This window comes from Tupaia chinensis, unplaced genomic scaffold (assembly GCF_000334495.1).
Source record: "Tupaia chinensis unplaced genomic scaffold, TupChi_1.0 Scaffold138584_1, whole genome shotgun sequence".
Lineage (NCBI taxonomy): Eukaryota > Metazoa > Chordata > Mammalia > Scandentia > Tupaiidae > Tupaia > Tupaia belangeri.
The window spans coordinates 65564-88996 of NW_006198478.1; the positions used below are offsets into that span (position 1 = coordinate 65564).

At 42.0% G+C, this 23433-nt stretch overlaps 1 protein-coding gene and 3 gene segments (V, D, J or C); all 4 read right to left on the minus strand.

Annotated features, from left to right (window-relative positions):
• Nucleotides 1-5041: 5041 nt before the first annotated feature.
• On the minus strand, nucleotides 5042-5641 carry LOC114004551 (T cell receptor alpha variable 7-like). The segment is given in 2 exon segments: nucleotides 5042-5396; nucleotides 5570-5641. Coding segments are annotated over 2 exon segments (372 nt in total).
• A 2442-nt stretch (nucleotides 5642-8083) lies between these two features.
• LOC114004548 (uncharacterized) lies at nucleotides 8084-11673 on the minus strand. Its single transcript, XM_027765514.1, has 5 exons — nucleotides 10921-11673; nucleotides 10400-10793; nucleotides 9107-9200; nucleotides 8264-8446; nucleotides 8084-8149 (listed from the first exon to the last, which is right to left on the minus strand). The coding sequence occupies exons 1-5, from the start codon at nucleotides 10970-10972 to the stop codon at nucleotides 8084-8086; spliced, it is 789 nt and encodes a 262-aa protein (XP_027621315.1). The 5' UTR covers nucleotides 10973-11673.
• A 2683-nt stretch (nucleotides 11674-14356) lies between these two features.
• On the minus strand, nucleotides 14357-15659 carry LOC102478695 (T cell receptor alpha variable 6-like). The segment is given in 2 exon segments: nucleotides 14357-15225; nucleotides 15438-15659. Coding segments are annotated over 2 exon segments (450 nt in total).
• Nucleotides 15660-20707: 5048 nt separating this feature from the next.
• Nucleotides 20708-23011, minus strand: LOC102479111 (T cell receptor alpha variable 8-4-like). The segment is given in 2 exon segments: nucleotides 20708-22643; nucleotides 22770-23011. Coding segments are annotated over 2 exon segments (450 nt in total).
• Between the last annotated feature and the right edge of the window lie 422 nt (nucleotides 23012-23433).

The following is a 23433-nucleotide window of genomic DNA, read 5'->3' on the forward strand; positions in this document are numbered from 1 at the left end:
GCAGAGAAACAGCTGCCTCACCTCAGGCCAATAGGGCCCTTTCTATGAAGTCAGAAAGCCTCCTTCCCAGGGCTGTGATTTTTCCTAGGGGCATGAAATCAAATCTGTTCTCAGGTCCCCTGCTTGTTGTTTTGTTTGGATTTGGTTTTGCCTGTGGATTGCCTCTCACATACGAGAAAGTGTCCATTTGAGACTTTAAATGTCTGCAAATAATGCTTCTAATTCCAGATATCAGACCATACCTGCTCACTCTGTCTCACCAAAATCACCACTGACAAAAGAATGAAAAGATAAAAGGGGATGATTATTAAAGAGAAGTGAAATAGAAAATAAAATAAAATATAAAATCTATGAGAAGACTAATAAAAATTGTAATGAATAATCGTTTAATCTGACATTAGGGGATGGGAATCGGGGGCATCAAGAATGAGGAGGTTGAAAAGCAACATCAAAACTACATACTCTAAATAAAAGACTTCAGGGACCAGCAAATGACGTAAAGCTTATGTCGCTGAACTCCCACATGGTCAACCAGGGTTTGAATCCTGGACCTGGAGGCTTCAAATTCATGCCAGGCACATGTGTGCCCAAAATTCTGAGAGGAGAATGGAGGAGAAGGGATTGTGGCATGGCCATTCCTCCTGGGGATTGGGGGGTGAGGGGGTGATTTCTCACTTTCTGACTCTCTATCTTTCTCTCTCTCTGTCTCTCTGGCCAGCGCACATGCCTCTTAAAAAAATTAAATAAAAATAAAAGACTGGAAAATTAACATATTTTCACTCTGTATTTATTTTCTCCTACTTCTTTAACAAATGATCACGAAAATAGTGATTTAAGAACAGTACAAACTTTATTTTACAGTTGTGTGGATTAGAAATCATTCAACTCAGGTCTCATTTGGGTTAAAAATCAAGGCGTTGGCAGGACCACATCCTTCTCAAAGGTTCCAGGGCTGAGTCTGTTTTCTTGCCTTTTCTAGCTGCTGGAGGCTGCCCACATTCCCTGGCTCATGGCCTGTCCTTCCACCTTCAAAGGCAACAATGTCTCATCTCATTTATCTTTCTTTCACAGCCATATCTCCCTCTGAAGCCTGCAAGGAACATTACTTCAATTTTAATAACCCATATGATGAGGTTGAATCTACCTCACAATGCAGTATAATCTTTCTATCTCAATGTCCTCGATTAAGTCACATTTTAGAGGCCACCTATTGAAAAACAGACCTACTTAAAAAATAACACAGCAAATACCTGTAGTCGCATAGACCTTCACTCTTACAATATGAAGGGACAGCAAGAGGGATAAAGTAAGCAATATAAACAATAAACATTAAAAATCCTACACAAAAAGAAACAGAAATTCCAAAAATAAAAGAAAATAATCAAAATATCTAATTAGGGCCAGCAAGTGGCAATGGAGGTTAAGGCACTGGATCCTACATGGCCAATTGCCTGGGTCTGATTCCTGGAACTGGTGGCTTGAAACTCACGCTGGACTCATGTGTATGCGTGCTCCAAACACTGAGGAAACTGGACAAGAAGGGATTGTGCCATGGCCGTACCCCTAGGGCTGACTTCTCACTTTCCCTTTCCTCTCTCTCTCTCTCTCACAAGCACACATACCCTATAGCAACAACAACAAAAATAAACTATTTTAATTCTAAAAAACAAATGTATTCTGAAGGATTCAACAAGGAACATTTAACAATCAGTAAGAGCTCTTAAAGACTAAAATATTGTTGCTAAAATGTTTTTAAAGATTAGGAGATGATCTGAAAAACAAAAGTAAGAAAATCAGGCCATAGGAAAAAATTGAGTCAAAAATATAATAAAAGAAAATGCTACATAGAAAATCAGTCTTGGAGATAAAACAAGCAAATAATATTTGGTTTAGAAAAAGAAAAAAAAGAGGTTTATCAAATAAGTTATAGAACATATTTTCTCACAACTGAAGGACATAGCATCTTTAGATTAAAACAGTACACAAAGGAGCCAGGAGGTGATGTGGTGATTAAGGTACTGGACTCCCACATGGTCGACCATGGTTTGAATCCCAGACTGGTGGCTTTCTTTTTAACTTTCCCTTTCTCTCTGTCTCTTTCTTATTGTTTAAAATAATAAAATAAATAAGTAAATAAATAGTTCTTTTATTTAAAAAAAGTACACAAAGTGTGGCTATCACAGAGTAAAAAGGAAGACTTACACTTAAATATATCCTAGCAAAACTTTAGAACATCATGGAAAAGAAAAATAAATTCTATAAATGTATGGAGAGAAAGGTTAAAAGAATTACCAGTGAGGGGAACAAAGTGCTACACTGGCATTAGATTTCTCATCACCATCAATAATGGTTTTTTTTTTTAAAAAAAAAGAATTATTTTATTTTATTTTACTTTATTTTTAAATTTTAATTTGGCAAGAGAGGGACAGAATGAGAAAGCACAATAGAGACAGAAAGTTAGAAAGCAAGCCACCAGGTCTGGGCTTCAAACTGTGGTTGGTCATGTGGGAGTCCAGCACCCTTAACCACCGTGCCACACATCCAACCCAAGCATCAGTAATGTTAAAAGAGAGGAGTATGATGAAAAATTACCTGGAAAACTAGAATTGTAAATTGAACTTAGCATAGGAGCAATGGACTTTCTCATAGGAATGCAAGATTTCATTTAATCCCCCAGTTTTTCTATAGCATCTGACTCTACCCTCGGATGTCTCTGCTATTCCCTAATTCAGAAACTGTCTAGTTCAAAATACCCAGAGAGAAGAACTTCAATCTTCTGCCAGATTTGAGGGTGGCTCATAGCCTGAAGCACAGCACGGTGAAGGACGGAGGCAGATTATACTGGGTTCTAACTGCTCCTTACTGAGTCTAGTCTTTCAGTTCTGTTTCTTTCCCATAAACCTTCTCCATCCAGTATCATTTTCCCCCAAGTAACTACTGCTTCCAATTCTTGAGTATTTCTAGAATGTCACAAGGTAAAGAAGACTGCTCCTCTTTGCTGTCCCTACTGCAGGCACACTGTCATGGAGAATTTAAGCCTGAGTGTTTTCCCTGTCGACTCTCTGGGCATTGCCCGTCTGTCTGAGAACTGGTTTTACAAAGTCACTTAATCAAGTTATTGCAGGGAGGAGAAAAGGGGAGAAGGAATGTGAGCAGGATTTGGACATGAGCCACCTTTACAAAGATGTGTTAGTTTTCTCTCTTTTATCTGAGAGCTCTAGTCCTTGTCTGCTATTTGATTTGCATCAGAATGAACCCTGACAAACCTAACTTCCCTTCCATCCTTTATCTATATGTGGAATTCTGTTCCTTGTCCTTCCTCCTTTCTATTTCTTCTTTCCTTTAGAAATAGTTGCTTTGGAGTTCTTCCCTGCATTTCCTATAAAGTAACCGTCTTTCTGTCATAGAGTCATTAGGAAAGATGTGATCTCATTTATTTCATGGTGTGTTCGTAAAGAGAAAATAATATACATCAATGTTTCTTTGGATGACCTTTTTAAAAGCACTTGGGCTGGATTCAGTAAGGAGGAGACAGGGGTCACTTCACTGGTCACTGGCCTTTCTCATTTCTACCTAGGAGAGGTAAGAACGGGCATATTCACTTTCGGTTCTTCTGCTGTGTGCTTAGAGATGACCTGGGTGATCTTCCCACAGCAGACGTTCCTGCCACCAGGGCACGTCATTAGGGTCTAAGTGACCTGCGCTTCCCTTTTCTCCATTCTTTTCATATGAAAAACCCACCTATCCTGTCCTGAGCTGGGTCACTCAATATAGAATCTACAGTCTTCGATACTGTGTGTCAATATCATCATGTACGTATTTTATTTAATCTCTATAATTTTACTGTTAAATAAGAGGTGGGGCTTTCTTATATTTGTTTTACCTCTGGTGGCCTATTGCACTTCACTTCCAACAGCCGCCTGGAAATCCTCCTCAGTCCTGCCTGTGAGTGCTTCAAGATAAGTGATTGCCCCTGTCACAACAGACTTTGGGAGCACTTGTCCCCCAACAAAAAAGGTGTTCAGGTATCTCCACTGTCTAACTATGTTTTCATGAGAAGAATGACTGACAAAGAGGAAACTAAAATTTCTTTGCTGTTTTTCATGAATTTATAATTCCCAGATAGACTGGGAGTTCCCTCTGGGTGTCCCAGAACCTTAAGGAAACACCAGCTCTATGAAAGCTTAACTATTGAACATCACCACACGTAATGCCTAGAGAGGAAATAGATGATTGTTCAGATGAGTGAATGGAAACCACTGTTAAAGCATTTTTCACATAAATTCCTACCAGCCTATTATTTCTGTCATAGTGAGCCTCTTAAGAGCAGGAAACAAAGTATGTGACACTTAGTTGGTCTTTAATAAATGTTATGGGGCCAACCGATGGCCTGGTGGTTAAGGCAGCTGGATCCCACAGGGCTGACCACATGGCTCAAGTCCCAGACCTGGAAGCTTGGAAAACATACTAATCATGTGTGCTTGTATGCCCAAAATCCTGAAAGAAATGAGAAATGGAGGAGAAGGGATTGTAGGATGACCATTTCCCATGGGGGATTATTTTGGGGGGGGGGGAGGAGGGGTTTTCTCTCTCTCACTCTCCAGAAAGCACTTAATTAAATTAATTAATATTTAAAAGTGTTATGAATAAATTTAATAATTAGGTGTATTACAATAATAGAAAGCACAGCATGCTAAAAGAGAATCTCAATGCTTGGCTTTGGATATACATAACCTTTCCAGTCTTTCTTAATTAAAGTTCATTTGTCAGATTTTATGACATAGAAAACAGAGTTTCAAAACTTCTGAACACGTTTTCATGAGACCAGGCAGAGGAGAGGTATTCCTACATACACAGACTGCCCTGGGCTCTGGCAGATGCTGTACAAGGACAGGTCAGGGTCGATGCATTCAAGGGAGGCACACTGAGAATGCGAAGGTGGGTCTGATGAAAGATATGTGCATCAAATAAACAGCAGCTTTCATCTCCCCTACCCAAGCCTCTTGCCACATCCCTCCCAGCTCAGAGCCTCTGTGGCCGATGCTTCTGTTGTGCTTCTCCTGCCCAGCTGCAGGTTTAAGTCCAGGTCCCAGGTGCCTGGGAGCACTGTGGGGCTACAGCGCAGAAGTAGGTGGCTGAGTCTTCAAGCTGCAAGGCTGTGATGTGCAGGCTGCTTCCATTCTTCTGTAACGTAGCTCTTACTCTGCCTTTCGATTTCCCGTCTCCAGGTGAATACATGGAGAATAGGTGCTGGGGACCCTTCCCCGAATCTTGCCTGTACCACTGCAAATTATTAAAACCACTGACTGAGTAAGTGCAACTCATGAAGCTGGCACCTTCCTCCTGGAGTTCCAGTGAACGAGGACTCTGCTCCACTTGGTTTTCTCCATTCGCCCCTGTTGAGAGAGACATCAGACACAATACATATGTCCCAGCGTCTCATAATTCTGTGCTTATGTGTCCAATAAGAAACACCAAATGAGATCAGACTCCATCCCTATCATTCATTCCCCCTAAGACTTGAATGAATGTCCCCCTGGGTCTCAGCTCTTAAAACCCCTCAACTCACAGCCAAGATGAAGCCAAAATATAATCAATCCATATCCTTTTGGCATCTCCATCCTGAAACTTTGTCTTGATATCTGAAATGCTGCCTGAAATTGTGTAGCCGAAGAAATAGTTTTTATTCCTTAGTTCTTTTAATGCAGTAAGCCAATAGAGCCTTTCTGTCTATCTGCCAACCAATCAGAGATAAGATTCCTCTGATGTAAACAGACTTTCTAGCTATAAGGAAGGCATCATTTCCACAATGAAAGGGAAGCCACTGTCCCCTTGTGGCCACAAACAGAATCATTAAAGAATGTTGCTATGGTGTGGACCTCTGACACTATGTGTCAGAGTGGCAATGAGAGGAATTAACTCTTACAGTAGTGGGTTTTTATTTTATTACACTCTATAATGTAGTCACCAAAATTCTTCCATTATTGTTGTTGCTACTTTTAGTTAATCTATTCCTTGAGGTCTGACCTGCCTCAGAGCCAAACAATCACCAGTGATCATAGAGAAGGTGAGCAAAAGGGAGAGAGGAAATAGATAGGGTTTTGTTCAAAAAGCAGCAACTTTCTGAGCTCATGAAGCCAAGAACGAGCTAACATAGGTCTCAAAAAAAAAAAAATCACACAATGCAAGGCCACCCATAACCATATCAAAGAATAGAAAGTTAAGAATGCATATTTGGGGGACCAGCAGTTAGCCTAATGGCTATGTCGCTGGACTCCCACGTAGTGGACCGTGGTTCAAGTCCCGGACCCAGTGGCTTAAAACTCACGCCGGGCGCGTGTGCATGCATGCCCAAGATCTCAGGAGGAGAATGGAGGAGAAGGGATTGCAGCATGGCCATCCCCTCTGGGGGGGGGGATTTCTCGCTTTCTATCTCTCTGTCTCTCTCTCTGTCTGGCGAGCGCACGCACCTTATAGCAAAAACCTCTCAAAAAAAAAAAAGAATGCGTATTTGGAAATACATTTCTGTAAGTAACATGAACTTTTTAGTAGGATCAGATATAAAGGTGTTGGGGACAGCATGACAAAAATCCTTAGGGTTAAGAAAATAGGAAGGTAAATTATAATCACTCAGTCAAAAATGCAGTAAGACAAAGAAATTGCTCTCTCTGATTAGAAGATAAAACTTCAGTATTTAACTTCAACATTTTATGTTTTAGGCAACAACATATTATTGTGCCTTAGAATTATAAATGTAAAAATTAATCAGAAGATAGGTGACTTCATGTACCTGACCTCAACAGTATCTCGATTTAAATTTCTTTGTATTTATTTTTAAACTATAATAAAGAACTTGATAGACGAGTAACCCAGAGTATACACTAATTGACAAAATCAAAATCCATTTTATTTGCCCACATCATTTCAGATAGAGTTATATGGATGCTGTCAATTACATGCTTTGAAAAAATTCAAGTAAAAATAAAAGTAAGACCAGCCTACAGCACAGGAGTTAAGGGAGTTTGATCCCACGGCCAAGCACAGTTCAAATCCCAGCCTCCAGTGACTTGAAAAACAAGCTGGGCATGTGTGTGTAAGTGTGCCCAAAATCCTGATGGGATGGAGAAATGAAGGAAAAAGGATTGCGATATGACAACCCCACTGGGAGTTTTCTCTCTCTCTCTCTGGCAAGCACACTGACCCTGAAAATTAAGTGAACAAATAAATAGCATTGAAAAATAATCCACTTTCAGAACACATTTTTCAAGACAGTTTACACTAGATTATTATTAAGAACCAATAACAAACACCCATAAATCATGTAGAAAATGGTGAACAATCTATTAAAAGAACAGGGACTTTAGAAAAGAGGAAACTCACTTGAACAATAAAGATGCTACCCCTCACTATTAACCAGAAAAAATTTAAATATTTACATTTGTCAGACTGTCAAAAAAAAGTTAAGTTTAAAAATACCAATACTAGGGAACCAGCAGTTAGCATAATGGCTATGTCACTGGACTCCCACGTAGTCGACCACCAGAACCGGTGGCTTAAAACTCACGCTGGGCGCATGTGCGTGCGTGCCCAAGATCCCGAGAGGAGAATGGAGGAGAAGGGATTGCGGCGTGACCATCCCCGCTGGAGGATGATTTCTCACTTTCTGTCTCTATGTCTCTCTCTGTCTGTCTGGCGAGCGCACGCGCCCTATAGCAAAAACCTCTCCAAAAAAAAAATACCAATACTAATAAAGACACGATAAAAGGGAAACTCTCAAAAATCATCCTTGAGAGTCAAATCACCAAGTTTGAACACTACAAAATCAATTTGGCAGTCTCTAGTAAAATTTAAACTATGGATACAAATAACACTACAAATTCAAATTCAAGTGCTGACCGGCTGCACTCTTGGATTTCAATACAGTTGGGGAAACATCATAATGAAGCATTAGCCCAAGTCCTCTGCCCAGTCTAGAAAGTGGGACCATCTGGTCAGTTCCGCTCTGACACAAATGCTCTCAGGGCCACACAACGTCTGTCAGTGGACTGCATATACAGCAGCGGTCCCGGGAGGAGCATGTCGGCTACACCACACGGCCCAGGTGTGTTACTACAATCCCATCTAGGTTTGTGTAAGTACACTGTACAACCTTTGAACAAAGACAACAGCACCTAACAATACATTTTTATCCCCATGTTCAGTGACATATGACTATACAGAGATTAGTCTTCAGGAAAGAAAATCCTATATACTGGCCTCTAACCAAATTATTCATAAAACAGCACTTTTTTAGCATATGAAAAGATTCATTTTGAGGCAATGTCATGGAATTTGGTGGGTACTCAAATATTTCTTGAGTGAGCAAATCCATCCGACAATCACAGCTGTTATACTGATCGTTGGATGTGTGTTTCTGAGCTCCATCAGCCAGTTCTCTTGGTTCGGTCTAATTATCACATGGCAACGTGCTGCACTTATTCTCCATAAGCACAAGCTCAACTTCAAATCAAGATTCACTTATAGCATGTACATGCGCTGGTGTGTTTCTCAAGCCACCAGATTCAGGACTCAAACCACATAGCCAAGTGGCATCGAGTCACCCTAATCACCAGCCTGGGGCCGGGTCCTCCTTCCTCTTCTTACAAGACACTAATCCTACTATGACCTCATTTAACCTTATTTGCCTCCCTGAAGGCCCTATCTCCCAATAGAGTCAAATGAGGGTTAGAATTTCAGCATATGTAGCCAACAGGTGGTGTACTGGTCAAGGGGCAGCTTAAGTGCCATGCAGAATGTGTTGGCATATGTGCTCAAAATCCCAAGAGAAGAATGAAAGAAAAAGGATTACAGCATGACAATCCCCCCTGGGAGGCGATTTCTTACTCTCCCTCTCACTGTCTTTCCCTGACTCTCCAGAGAGCACATGTACCCTATGGAAAAACATTAAAAAAATAAAAAAATTTCAACATATGAATGGGAAAGGAGAATTCAGCCCATAATCAACTCTTTGAAATTATATTTTCCCACAAGTCCACTGAGGTCCCAAACAGACTGCACGGAGTCCCTGCAGTTTGCAATGGGGCAAATATTTCCCAGGCTTTCTCACTTCTCTATAAATCCTCATGGTCCTACTGAAATCATAGGGTCGCCACTGCAGCTGCTGGAGTCTCTGATTGACCAAAGCCACTTTGATCTCAGTTCTGAAATCCAAAATATGAACAGAGTTTCAGTGAGAAACTCTTATTTCTTTGTTTCCTGGTCCTAGGCAATACAGTATAACCATCTGGGTCTAACTTGCCAGCCACTAAGAAAGACAATTCACCCTTCCCTATGTTTTTACACACATTGACACTAAAGGATTTCCCAAGAAGGACCCATGGTTGACTTAGAGCAGCACTCTAAAGAGGTCAGGCTTCCTTTGTATACAGGCAAGTACATGAATGATGAGCAGAACATTCTTTCAAACACAAAGAAAGAACTGATTCAACCAAAACACTTCTTACTCTAATTCATCAGGAACAAACTGAGCCTAAAATAAGAAATCCAGACACTTCCCTGGAGCCGGCAGGTGGCATGGGGGTTGAGGGCACTAGACCCCACATGGTCGACCATGGTTTGAGTCCCGGACCTGGCAGTTTGCTTTCTCACTTTCTCTCACATACACACTCTGTCCCTCTCTGGTCAAGTTAAAATAAATAGAAGTTAAATAAAATAATTTAAAAAGAAATCCAGGCACTTCCCCACATTGCTTATTTGGGGTGTAAGTTAAAAGCCACAATGAGGCTCTCCTCACAGCCTTTCCCCACTGGGCTGATTCTCACTAGCTGTGCAAATCAGAATGTAGGAAGAGACTCCAAGGAGGGCAGAGGCTTTCCTAAAAGACCTCCTTTCCAACAGTGTTTTTGAGCAGCTGCAAAGGAAGGAAGGAAGAACTGGAGAAAGGAATGAAGGCAGGACGGGGTCTCGACATCTTCTGTACTTGTAAGGAAGGGAACATCCATCAGCAACAGAGACACATGCCGAAGTTGGCCAGGCTGCGTTCCTGGTATCTCATTTAGCCTTTAAGATATTTGCCTTAAAAATGATTTTTTTAAAAATGTCCTTAAAGTTTTCAATATTTAGAGATGGAGATATGCCAGAAGAGACCAAATCCAGATTCTCTTAGCAGAGGAACCACACAGAAGTTGAGTAAATATTTACCAGGGGATGTTTTTCCATCTGGAGGAAAGAAGTGCATCCTGACTGGAAACAGAAACATTTCTGGAAATAGGAAATCGAGTTTGCCTTAGATTCCCTAACTCTATTTCTTGCTCAGAGTAGCACCAGGGCTCCTGCGTTCTAAGGCTCAAGGTTAAAATTTGTTCCTTTTCCTCTAGCTGTCCCCAACCCAGGACACCACCTGGAGAGAAGCCATAACTCTCCCTCCCAGGGCTGCCTCACCCAGGCCCCACCTGCCCTCTCTGGTTTGTGCTCAGCTCCCCCTGCAGTCCCTCCCACTGTGTCTCTCATCGCGCAGTAGTACACAGCAGAGTCTGACGTTTGCACGGAGCGTTTCTGCAGGTGGAAGGAGCTGTCATCCTTAATGTGATTGGCATAAAAACCTTCGTTCTCTGCTCTGTCTTCGCCCAATGACCTCTTCAGGAGGAGTTGAGGAGCTTTATTAACATACTGGACATACCAGAAAAGGAAAACTACATTGCTGGTCTGGTAAGTGCAGTTCAAGGTCAGAGCTGCCTCCTCAGAGAGAGTAACTGGGCCTTCTGTCTGGGTCACTGAGTCTCCGTGGGTTCTTCCTAAAGTAATGAAGATTTTGTCATTTAGGAATTTATACATGGAGGGACAATCCTCAGTGGAGAGGGGGAGCTAGGTATTATCACCCAGATTCAGAAAGAGAAGACGACTAAAAGAAATGTCACTCACTGAGAATCAGCAGCAGGACCACAGCAAGCAGTGAGCCGAAGTCGGAGCGCATGGCTGGAGAGCTGTGTGGAAGACAAAGGGCTCTGCACCCGTGAACACCCTGACAGGCGATGATCTGGTCTCAGAATCTGTGGGTTCTGTGTGGGATCTTCTGGAGAGTCTGTGCCCCTTTAGAAAGAGCCTGCCTGCCCCTGGCAGCTGAAGAGTAACTGAAGAAGGCAGGTAATATGCACAGAGAAGAGGGACCAAGGGATGTCAAACCACCACGCAAATGTGGAAGCAAGCCTTATCTGAAGAAAGGAGCGCCCTCTTGCGGTTTCCCCTGAGCTCTTGCAGCCTGCCCCATGGCTGTATCACCTCTGTCTCTTATTTTTTCAACCCAGGAGTTTAAAGGTAGGCAGAAGAGCGAACATGTGCTTGAGATAGGAAGTGGCATTCCAGTCAGGAAGAATCAATTTTGACACTGTCACTATTCACTGGGTCTCTTTGGGGTGTCATTGCCTACACTCACTAAGATGCCAGAGTTCAAGCTCCCAAATCTCCATTTGTTCAACACTAGCTCATTACACAATTTTCTCTAGCCCAGACCATTACCAAAGCCTTCTAAACAGGTTTTCCTGTTCTCTGGAACCTCTCCAAGGCAGAACCAAGAATTTAAGAGCTTCTATACCTCCCTCACCTGTTATTTTTCTTTGCCACTGCACCCTGGGAAAACGTGCTGTCGCTAGTGAAGCTACAGAATGCAGGAGGGCACCCACCTACCTCCAGACAGCACGAGTACGTAATAAACGTCCCTCATGTTAATACGATGGGATCTTGTGGCTTATTTATTACCAGAGAACAGCATAAAGTCATCCCAGCTAATGCAATGACTGTCATAGAGCTCTGGAGTAATAAGATTCTTAAAGCTGTTCTCTAGGGTTTAGAGACCAGAAGCATCCTATCTAACTATTAAACCTTATTTCAATGTTTAACAAACCTACAGTAATATGAAAACCTCTTTTAAAGAGAAAAAAGTGAAAACAGAAGTTATTTAAATTATTTTTCATTCGGCCAGCCCCATGGCACAGTGGTTAAGTCCTGTGCATAGGGGCCCAGATCCTGCCATGGCCAGCCACAGTTCACATCCTGAGTGAGGTTCAAATCCTACCCCTGATAGCTTGAAAACATGTTGGAAATGCATGCACATATGCCCTAAATCCCGGAGGGATGAACATAGAGAAGAGAAAGGATTGTGGCATGATGATGTCCCATTGATGGAGTTCTCTCTCTCTCTCTCTCTCTCTCTCTCTCTGTCTCTCTTTCTGGTGTGTGCACCTACACTCTGGCAAACACACACACACACACACACAAATAACTATTATTTACTTAATTTTATTTGCTATTATTATTCTTTATTAATCTGACCAGAGAGAGACAGGGGATGGGGTGAGAAAGCAAGTTGCCAGATCTGGGACTTGAACCATGGTCTGCCATGTGTGAGTTCAGCACTTTAACTACCATGCCACCTGCTGGCCCCAGCAACAAAATAATTTAACTGGCCTTAACAATTATATTTTTCAGGACCAGCAGTTGGCATAATGGCTATGTTTTCAGACTTCCACATAGTCGACTGCAGTTCAAGTTTCGGACATGGTGTCTTAAAATCACGCCAGGTGCATGTCTGTGCATGCTCAAGTTCCTGAGAGGTGAATGGAGGAGAAGGGATTGCAGCCTGGCCATCCTCCCGGGGGGGGTGGGGTGATTTTTCACTTTCTGTCTCTTTGTCTCTCTCTGTCTTTCTAGCAATCACACGCTCCCTACAGCAAAAACGTCTCCAAAAAAAATTATATTTTTCAAATTATTATTCAAATCCAAACAAAAAATTTAGTGTTCATGGAACTCTCAAACCTGATACCATCATAAATTGATAATTCACAAAGCTTTCAGTTTAGCCAGGCCCTATCCCTGAATTCCAGTCTTATCTTTCAAACAGACACAACTTCTCAAACTTCATAATGTCACAACTAAACTTGTGATCATCCCCTTCCGCTTGCCTACCCTCAACAAACTTACTCAATCTGCAATCTTCCTTGTCTCACTTTGTGGCCAGTTCATGTCTCTATCTCCTTGGATCAAAACTTTGGAGTCAGGGGCCATCAGATGGCGTGGCAGTTAAGGCACTAGACTCCCACATGATCATTCGTGGTTAGAGCCCTTGACTTAGTGGCTTAAAATCATGCTGGAAGTATGTATGTGTGTGTGAGAAGAGATTTCAACATGGCCATCCCCTGTAGGGAGTGATTTCTCACTTTCTCTCATCTCCTCTCTCTCTTTTTCTCTCTGGTGAGTGCATGTGCCCTATGGCAAAAACCTAAAAACCTAAAACAAACAAGTGAAAAGAAAATTTTGGAGTCATCTTTGATTTTCTTTTCATATGCCCATCCAATATTTCAGCAATTTTTTGTCAAAATACATTCAGAATTTGTTCACTCACCACCTTGGTCCAAAATACCATCATCCCTCCTAGATTACGTCAATAGACTAATTTTTGCTCCTAACTTTCTATATTCCATTCTTGATGTAGTAACTGTAGTAGTCCTTTTAAAACATAAGTCATATAAATCACTTTCATCTCAATCCCCTCCAATGGCTCTTCACAGAGTAGACCCTTCACTGTGACCTCCAGGCACCACCGGATCTGGCCCCTGTTACTGCTCTGGTCCAGTCTCTTCTTCCTTTCCTGCTGGCTGACTCTACTCCCCACATTGACCTTGCTGCTCCTTGAACAGCCTCTGCCTCGAGGCTTTCACACTGGCTGTTCCTTCTGCCCGAAATGCTCCCCTAGGTGGCTACATGGCTTTCTCCTTCACTTCCTTCATGTATGTGTTCAATGAGGACTACCATGACTCCTCCCCCAACATTTAAAATTACCGCTGGAGACACCTGCATCTCCACACTTCCCATCCTCATAACCTGTCTAAGTTGCCCATAGTACATACTGAAATGCAGTATCGTTCATTATTTATCAGCATCTTTGTTTAGTCTGTGTCCTCGCCAATAACACGTAAGCTCCTTGAGGGCAGAAGTCAGTGCGATATATTCATACATGTATCCTTACCCTATATATCAGTGCCTGACACATACCAGGTACTCAATAATATTTTTTATAATTATTTTACTTTTTATTTATTCATTGATTTTTTAATTTGACCAGAGAGAGAGACAGAGGGTAAGAGTGAGAGAGAGAGGAAGGGAGAAAGCCAGCCACCAGGTCCAGGACTCGAACCCCGGTTGGCCATGTGGGAGTGTCTTGTGCCTTAACCACCGTGCCACCCACTGGTCCCAACTCAATATTTATTGGTTTCACAAATTGTGGTTTTTGAAATACAAATTGCTTTTTTCCCTCTCATAACTAATATTTGGTGTCCAGTTTTGAAGACTCTCAAGAATCCCTCTCATAACTACTATTTGGTGTCCAGTTTTGAAGACTCTCAAGATTATGTTTAAGCTATTTGTTTCATCTACAGCAATATATTTTTTATGCTTAAGAGATGTGTGTTCAGTCCTGTCCGTTTCTTCAGCTATACAAGCTTGAGAACAAAAATCGGGCACAATTAACTAATTTTTTTTTCAAAAGCAAATCCTTCTTTCTTATTCTCAGGCATTCTAGAGGAGCTTTCTGTGTGTGTGTTTGTTTGTTTTTCTGGAAAAAGAAAAAGCTGTCTTTAAATTTAAGAGCTGAGAGAAACCTGAGAAATCATGTGTTACGCCCACCATTCTTAGATCAGAACACTGACACCTGCAGATCTTATGAGCTCCTCCAGGTCACACAGTCCTATCAGCAGTACGGAGACCATGGCAGATCCCCACTCCCGGTCAGTCCAGGGCTGTCTGTCGCGCTTTGCCTTTTCAAATAGCCCACACTTTATTTTGCTAGGAGTGGTGGTAGATCTCGAAAGGACTGCACAGCCACAGCTCTGTTGACTAAGAGGTTAGCAGGTTTGGGTACAGGAAGGAGCTGGCAGGGCACCGCTGTGTCTGCAGCACAGAGGTAGGTGGCTGAGTCTGCAGGCTGGGCCGCTGAAACATGAAAGGAGCTCTGTTTCCTGGCGGTATCAAAGGTGACCCTCAGTCTTCCTTTCTGTTTTTCACCCTCGTTTTCACGTATTAGTAGCAAGAAGACAAGACCTTTTCCTGGATCTTGTCGGTACCACTGCATGTACGCCGGAAAATAGTTTGTATAGTTACAGATCAGAGAGGCCTTTCCACCCTCCTGGATGCTCAGGGCCTGAGGATTCTGGTCTATCTTTTGACCGGTCACCCCTGGGTAGAAACACAATTTTTAAAAAAAGAATTAAAAGAAAAGAAAAACAGAAGATTTAATCACTATCCTGACACATTTAAGAGTTTATTTTTCCCCCACACCCCCAGACATAACCAAAGATGAAGCAGAAGAGATCCTAGCCCTTCCCTCCATCCTGGACTCTGTGTTCCTGGACCTCTCCATCCCCATCACTAGGAACCATCCAACTCACATTCCACTCGAAGCCACAAAATCACTAAAGCACCTCCCAGGAATGGCTGCATTTTTCATCCCAAATGTTGCTTGAAGCAAGGACTCAAACTTCTCAGTTAAAAATTCGTCTCGTTCAGTCCACTGAGTGTTACTGTGGTTCTCCCATCCCAGCAGGAAGTCTCAGCCCCTTTACTCAGACAACCGGTGACAAACAGTTCAGCCCTTTATATACACACATGCCTACCCCAACTGCACAGTGAACTTGGTTCCAAGTCTGAAAATGATCTGAGAGGATAGGAAACACTACCCTCTTGTGTTCAAAAGGTTTTTAAGTAGTGGTTAAGGCATCCGGATTGCACATGACTGACTGACTACATGGTCGGAGCCTGTACCCAGTGGTTTGAAAAACACACTGGGCATATGGACATGCATCCGCAACATCTCAAAAGGAGGAAGGAATAGGGAACAAGCAGTTAGTGTAATGGCTATGTCGCTGGACTCCCACGTGGTCGATCGCGGTTCGTGTCCCGGACCCGGTGACTTAAAACTCACACCGGGCGCGTGTGCGTGCGTGCCCAAGATCCCAAGAGGAGAATGGAGGAGAAGGGATTGCGGCGTGACCATCCCCCCTGGGGGGTGATTTCTCGCTTTCTGTCTCTATGTCTCTCTCTGTCTGTCTGGCAAGCGCACGCGCCCTACAGTGAAAATCTCTCAAAAAAAAAAAAAAAATAAGGAGGAAGGAATAGAAAAGAAATTGTGGCCATTCCCTTAGGTGTGCTTTCTCAGTTTCTCTCTCTCTCTCCTTCTAGTGAACTCACAAGCCCTATAGCAAAATTAAATATATAAATTGGGGGGGGCAGAGGTTTTTACTATAGGGTGTGTGCGCACACCAGAAGGCCAAAGAGAGACAGAGAGACAGAAAGCAAGAGATCACCCCCCCAGGGAGGATGGCCATGCCGCAATCCCTTCTCCTCCATTCTCTTCTTGGGATCTTGGGCACACAAGTGCATGTGCCCAGTGTGAGTTTTAGCCACAGGGTGCGGGACTTGAACTGCAATCGGCTACATGGGAGTCCAGCAACAGAGCCATTACGCCATCTGCTGGTCCCAATACATAATTTTTTTAGTTAAATTATTTTTAAGTTTTACAATTTTTTTTTACATTTAATTGCTGTGTATCATTATAGTATACCAAATGAATTTTCCCATCATGAATCCACTACATATGGGTCCAGCCTAAAACATTACCATGTACATCATTATAATCAACAGATTTCTTTCCATTTGGGGTCTCTTAAATGTTTTGCTTTTTTCTTCTTCCCCTTGATTTCCCTTCCTCTCCCTCTACCCCGCTTCCTTCCTTTCTCCCACACGGTGCCCAGCACCATCACTGCTCTCCATGCTTTCATACCTTCCCACAGTGCCCTCCAGAGCAGTACTTTGCAAACTTGTTAAGATGCAGATTCTGGGACTGGCCAGTGGCATGGTGGTTAAGGTAGCTGGATCCCACATGGCCAGCTATGTGATTCAAGTCCTGGACCCAAAGACTTCAAAGACATGCTGAGCATGTATGTGTGTGCATGCTCAGAATCTCAGAAGGAGTCATGCAGAAGAGATTGCAGAGTGTGACTATACCTTATGGGGGAGGGGGAGTGCTTTCTCACTTTACCTCTCTCTCTCTCTCTCTCTCTCTTTCTCTGTGTGTGTGTGTGTATGTGTGTACGTGTGTGTGTGTGTGTCTCTTTCTGATTATTGCATTTACCTTCTGACAAATTTTTTTTTAAAGATGCAGATTCTATTTCAGTAGGATTGAGGTGGAACTAGATATTCTGTATTTTTAGGAAGCTTACTGGTGATGCTCATAGTTCTCAGAACTGCATGTGTAAGTAGCAAGTCTTAAAAAAAATGCTCATTGAGTCTCAGTGCATAAAATGGAAATTGCAGCATTAAGGTTGGATACAGGACAGATGATTCAGAGTCCTGAGATCTCCGTCTCATTGTTCAATTGAACATTCCCATCAGAGTTGCCAGAGAAAATCATACATCTACGTGATGTCAAGTACAGGAGAGTGCATGGCTGAATTCTTGGAAACTTCCTCAGATCCAGGGAGTGAGCCTCCTCTCTTTACTCCTACCAGCTTCCCCACAGGTAGGAAAATTGGTGCTTTAACGTTAAAGATCTTTCTTTTTTATATTGTTGGGATATAGAAAATAGATATTTATGTCAAATTCAGTGAAGGATGTGTTTCTTTACAGTTCATAAAAAATACTCTAACAAATGAAAGATTAGAAGGTATAATAGCAGCGAGGGCAACAGAAGATACTAGAAGCAGTATAGGAGGGTAGGGGTAATCGGAGAGGGATAGAATCAAGGGGGGGAAACATCTAACAGAAACAAAATGAAAAGTTATCTGTTGATAATAATATACACAGCAATATATCTATAATTAGAATAATATGTACTGTATTCACACTAAGAAAAACCATTCTATATGCTGTAAAGACGTACAGTGATTAAACATATTTTCTTTAAAAAAAAAAAAGAAAGAAAAGGGCATTGCCAACCCAATATACACCTCCAAAAAGAATTTTCAATTGTTTTTAAAACATAGCAGTCCTTTGATTGTATATGCATCAGGATTTCTTTCCTTTCTTCTTTGTTAATGCCAAGATGGATGAACTACAGTTATTTCCTCAAACATATTTCCTCATCCCATGGAGAGGTAACTATTGACTGCACAGATGAATGGATGGACACGTGAGTGGATAAGTAGATAGCAGAAAGAGGGAGGGTGGTAGTACAGAGGAAATAAATTTGGAAGAGTGTCTGAGCCTAGACAGAAGATTTTGAATGCCTACACTAGCTTTCAAGTTATGTATAAGCAAACGAAGAACCACAGAGGCTTTGGCGTTAAGCTGCCTGATCAGATCCAATTAGATGTTATGTTACAGGGATATTTCAAACATAACTTGTTCAAACAATACTTTTTTCTTCCTACTATCATCACAAAACTTTCCTCTTTCAGATTTCTCCAGCTTGTCAGTGAATCCCATCTTCTATATAAAGAAGTCACTTTTATTCCCTTTTCTCTTATCTACCATATTCAAATCAACACAAACCCTTTTATTTCACTTCCAAAAACATACTTCATCTTCTTCAAATGTCTCCCATTTCATGTGGAATAAAATCTGAACCCAACCATGATGGTGCAAGGCCTCAGATGACCAGGTCCGTATCTCTTTGGTATCATCCTCTACCATTCTCCTCTCACTGTAGGAACACCAGCTTCTGTCAGAGACACACCACACTTGCTCTGCGTAAGAACTAGTGTTGCATTGAAAAGCCCTTCCTTGGGGCCAGCAGATGGCGTAGCAGTTGGAGCACTGGACTCCCAACATGCCGACAGTGGTTCAAGTCAAGACCTGGCTGCTTGCTTTCTCAGTTTCCCTTTCTCTCCTGTCACTCTCTGGTCAAATTAAAAAAAAAAAAAAAAAAAAAAAAAAAAAAAAAAAAAAAAAAAAAATAAAAAAAAAGACAATGATGATGAATAGAATTAAATAAATAATTATTTGAGAAAAAACGAGATTATTAAAAAAAAAAAAAAAACCTCTTCCCTACCCCAGTCCTCCCTCTGCACCATTTTTATGTCATTTTAGGTCACTGAAGGCTCAGCTGAAATGTAACCACTTGACTCCTGACCATTGTGTGATGTGATTCTCTTTTACATTCTCATTTGCTTTTCTTTGTGTTTTTTTAATATTTATTTATTTATTGTTGTGATTGTCAAGCCACCCAGTCCAGGACTTGAACCATAGCCGGTCATGTGGGAATCCAGTGCCTTAACCATCAGGCCAACTGTTAGCCCCATTCATTATATTTTCTTAGTGACACTTATGTTTTGAAATCAGTTATTTAATTGTTCATTTGCACTATCTCTCACAGTAGAATAAAAATTCTGTATGCCCAGGAAACTTGTCTACATTGTAGAATAAAGTCATCTCCTACCACTATACCAGTACATATCAAATCATACCACAAAATATTTGTTGAGAAAATGTATGCTTGAATGAACTAGAAATAACTTTGGCTCTATCTTTGTCAGAGAGAGAAAAAATCAAGGATTGAATTATGGGATGACCCAGGCCCTTTGGAATCTGAAGTCAGACTGCTTCTTTTCCAATACCGAGTTTGCCCTTTAGTTATTTGGCCTTGAAAATTTTTACTTTTACTTCTCTAAACTTTCTCTATCTTATTGTTAAATCTATTGTTAATGGATAAGTTGTCCCAAGGTTCATGAATGTTTGTTTCTCTCTATACTAACTTACTTAGTGTGGCTCTAGCTTTGCCTGAGTTGAACACTTCCGCTGTCCACTTAAACATGCAGTTGACCGTAGGAGAATGGTGTCCAGAATCTCTGATAACTCCGTGTCAGCATTATACATTATAATCATGGAAAGACGAACTGCCAGCATGAGTCAGGAAACCTAACATTGTGCAAATGCTGCTATGCGAGTCTTCCCCGTGGCAGGGACCCAGCTGCAGTTTGAGCTCAGCCTGCAAGTGACCTAGAGCCTGTGATGCTCCTGCACACAGGTAGGTGCCTGAGTCTTCCAGGTGGGAGGCCTTGATGTGAAGGGTGCTATAGTGAACCTTAGAATTAACTGTTGCCTCTAACCTTCCATTCTACTTCATCCCTAAAGTCATGAAAAATATTAAGGAGGCTGCCCCCAGCATTCTTTCAGAACCACTGCACATTGTTTACAGCAGTAGAAAAATTACATCTACGAGTAGAGCGGGTTCCCTCCAGGAGACTCAGGTCTGAAGGACTCTGCTCCACCTGGAACCCTCTCAGCCCTGGTTGGAAAGAAAAAACCAAATGCACATGATATCACTGGGGAAGCACTGATGCAGTTTCAAAACCTATAAAATATCCCAGGAAACACCTGTGAGGATGCAGGTCCATCCAGGAGCTTCACGTCAGCTCTCTTCTCTTCCTCCCATTGCCAGATGTAGGACACCTCTCAGCCGCCATCTGTGAGTTGTGATTTCCAACTCACAGCAAACCTGCACCCACAGAAGCCCCAGCAGAGTTCCCAGTCTCCTCTTCATGACAGCTTGTCCAGTTGCCAGGGTGCCTTCAGCCTTGCTCTGAGGGTGCCAAGTCTTTGGCCCAACAAATTTGTTCTTACAGCCAGTAGGCTCTGCCAGACTCACCAAGCACTAATAACACTTATACCTGAGCTTTGTGTAGTGTTTCTGAACAGGAAACTCCAACAGTGATGGCTCAGCCCTTGCTGAAGATGTAATCTTTCTCAGCTAATGTGTGGGGGGAGGGTGTGTACTGGGGTGGGGGAACACAGGTGCAAAAGAAGAGGTAAAGAAAGTTACTCCCAACCTTTTTCTAAAAACTGTTATAGGTAGGAAAGTTGAGAAGTTTATAGAGAGGGTAAAAAAAAAAAAATGAGAGGACAGCTAGAGGAAAATGGGAACCTCATCTGAGCAAATACATCTTAGAGAAGTGTCATTTCGGTGATATGCTTCCTAAAGAAGACTCAAGACATGTAGTTTAACAGAGACTTTGTGAATTTATTTACATGGAATACCTAACAAAGGAACATCATTTTGCAGCACATATTTTGTTAATCCATTTTTTAAGAGAGTAAATACAAATTTAAAAATTAGAATAGTTTGTAAATCTACAAAATGTATATGTATTCATGCATGAACATAGAATAGTCTACAGTAAGGCTTTGATTGGTTTAGGAAGAAATAGGACATTTGTACGATGCCTGCCCTGATCTCAGTCCTCCCTTCTGTCTTCTCCCATCCAGCCCCTTTTCCCTGAAGTCAAAGACCACATGGCTGATCCAGTTCTCGACCGTGAGATGAGTGCCACATTTGCAGCTCACACATGATGCTTCTCCTTTTCCCTCCAGTCTTTCCTTCTCTCTCTCGTCTCCTTTCTTCACTTTTGTTCCTTATCTCCTTCATTTCTTTGCCTCTTTCCTCAATGTAGGAGAAGGAATTTCATCAAAGGTATGAGGGAAATTTCTAAGTTGAGGAAGGAGAAACTAATTTTAAGAATTTTAGTTATAAAAGTTAGAAAAAGGGGATTAGATCATTAATATTATAGATAGATCTATTAGACTGTTAGAAAAGTCATGACTTATATTTTTGCATAGAAAATATTATAAATAGATATAAGTAACAGGTATAATGTATAGATATAACTATTTTAGAGCCAAGCCCCACTTGGTTCTTACAGACTTTTAGTCTCAATTCTGCTTAGGTAATAATCTCTGTCAAAGCTCACAGCCCAGGCCTTCCTCAGTCTGACTAAAATAGATTTATGAAGATCTTTTTAAGATTTTTGTTCAAATGGAAGAGCTGAGTAATGACAGGATCAGTAAATAGTCTCCCTGTGTGCTTAGTGATTTGGTTTGGTCACATGCACTTCTGGTTCTTCCCCTGTTTTTATTCTTCACCTTCCCATTCAGTTTTTCAAATGTTCACCCACTGATCCAGTTATCTATCTGGCACCTAAAGAAAAGCTCCTCATTAAAGTGAGGCCTCCAGTGCCCCCTTGTGGGTTAGACCCATCAGCGCAGACTGTCAGTGCTGATACCGGTCTCTAGTCAAACTGCTCTCACCCAAAAACAGACCCTGCCACTGTCTCTTTTGAACTGATTCCTTGGGTGGGTTCCAGTTACTAGTCTGTTCAGATAATGTGTTTTTATCTTAAATTGTCCATTTCTTATGAATTCTGACTCTGTTTCTGCACAAAAGCTAAGTAGTAGTCCCCTAGGTACTCCCTGTCCTGACAGAACCTGAGATCTTACTGACAAGTCTCTAGGTTGAGCCTTTGAACCACAGCAGCCTCACAGTCACCAGAAGTTTGTGTTCAGCTCCCCCTGCAGTGCCAGCACTGTGTTACTCAGGGCACAGAAGTACCCAGCAGAGTCGCTCAGATGGGCTGAGGTTTTCTTCAGGTGGAAGGAGGTTTCACTTTTCCTAAATTCAGCCTCAAAATTTTTGATGCCCGTTACAAGACTGTTTCCAGACGTGTACTTCAGAAGGAGCTGGAGTCCTTGGTTGGGGTACTGCACGTACCAGAAGAGAGACGGTGGGACAGAAGATGAGTAGTTGCACCTCAGCTCCAGATGGGCTCCTTCAGGGACAGCGACGTGGACATCAGGCTGGGTCACTGACTGGGCTCTGGTTCCCCCTGCAACATCAATACTGTGTCAGTGAGACCAGAACAGACTTACCTATGAAGAGAAGGTGTCTCTATTCAGAGTCCAGTTGCAATACTGAACTAGGGAATAAGAGGATGGAATCGAATTTTACTCACACAGGGGAAAAAATATCATAAGCACCACTGCAGGAACAAAGTTCATGACTGAGCAGTGAACACGCTGTGGGATCCTTTTTGAAGATCTTCCTTGAGCAGGACGAAACATGGGTGAGGAAACAGCACTCTTAGAATAAACAAATCGGTGCTATAGAAATCTTTTGCCTAAGCACGCCCCAGAGATATTTGGAAGAATCTCTTTCTTGACTAATCAGAATGTGGTGCGACTTCTAGAGTCTCACCACTTGTCACTGTGCAGAAAGAGCTTCATCTGGATACCTCACTTAGGTTGTGAAGGAGGGGCTAAAGGAGTAATGCTGTTTTCAGCTATTGGCAGGTAGTTCTGGTTTGTCCAACATCGCCCTCTGGAGGCCAAATGCAGAAGTAGTTATTCTAGTGAGCCTTACCATATCCTCCCCTTGCTATTTCAGGAATCATCTGAGAGACTCGGAAAGCAAGAAGATTTGGCTGTGCAAATGGCTCACATCAGGTAGCTCAGAAATGTTCCTCCCTTTGCAGAAACCGTGTGTAGTCATAATGTCCATAGATGCACAAATTTTGTGTCCTTTTAATTTTGGAGGCATGATATGTGTGGTTGTTTTCACATTATTCTTCTCTGGTACTTGAGTATGTGGTACCCTATACTGTTAACCCCAGGTACAAA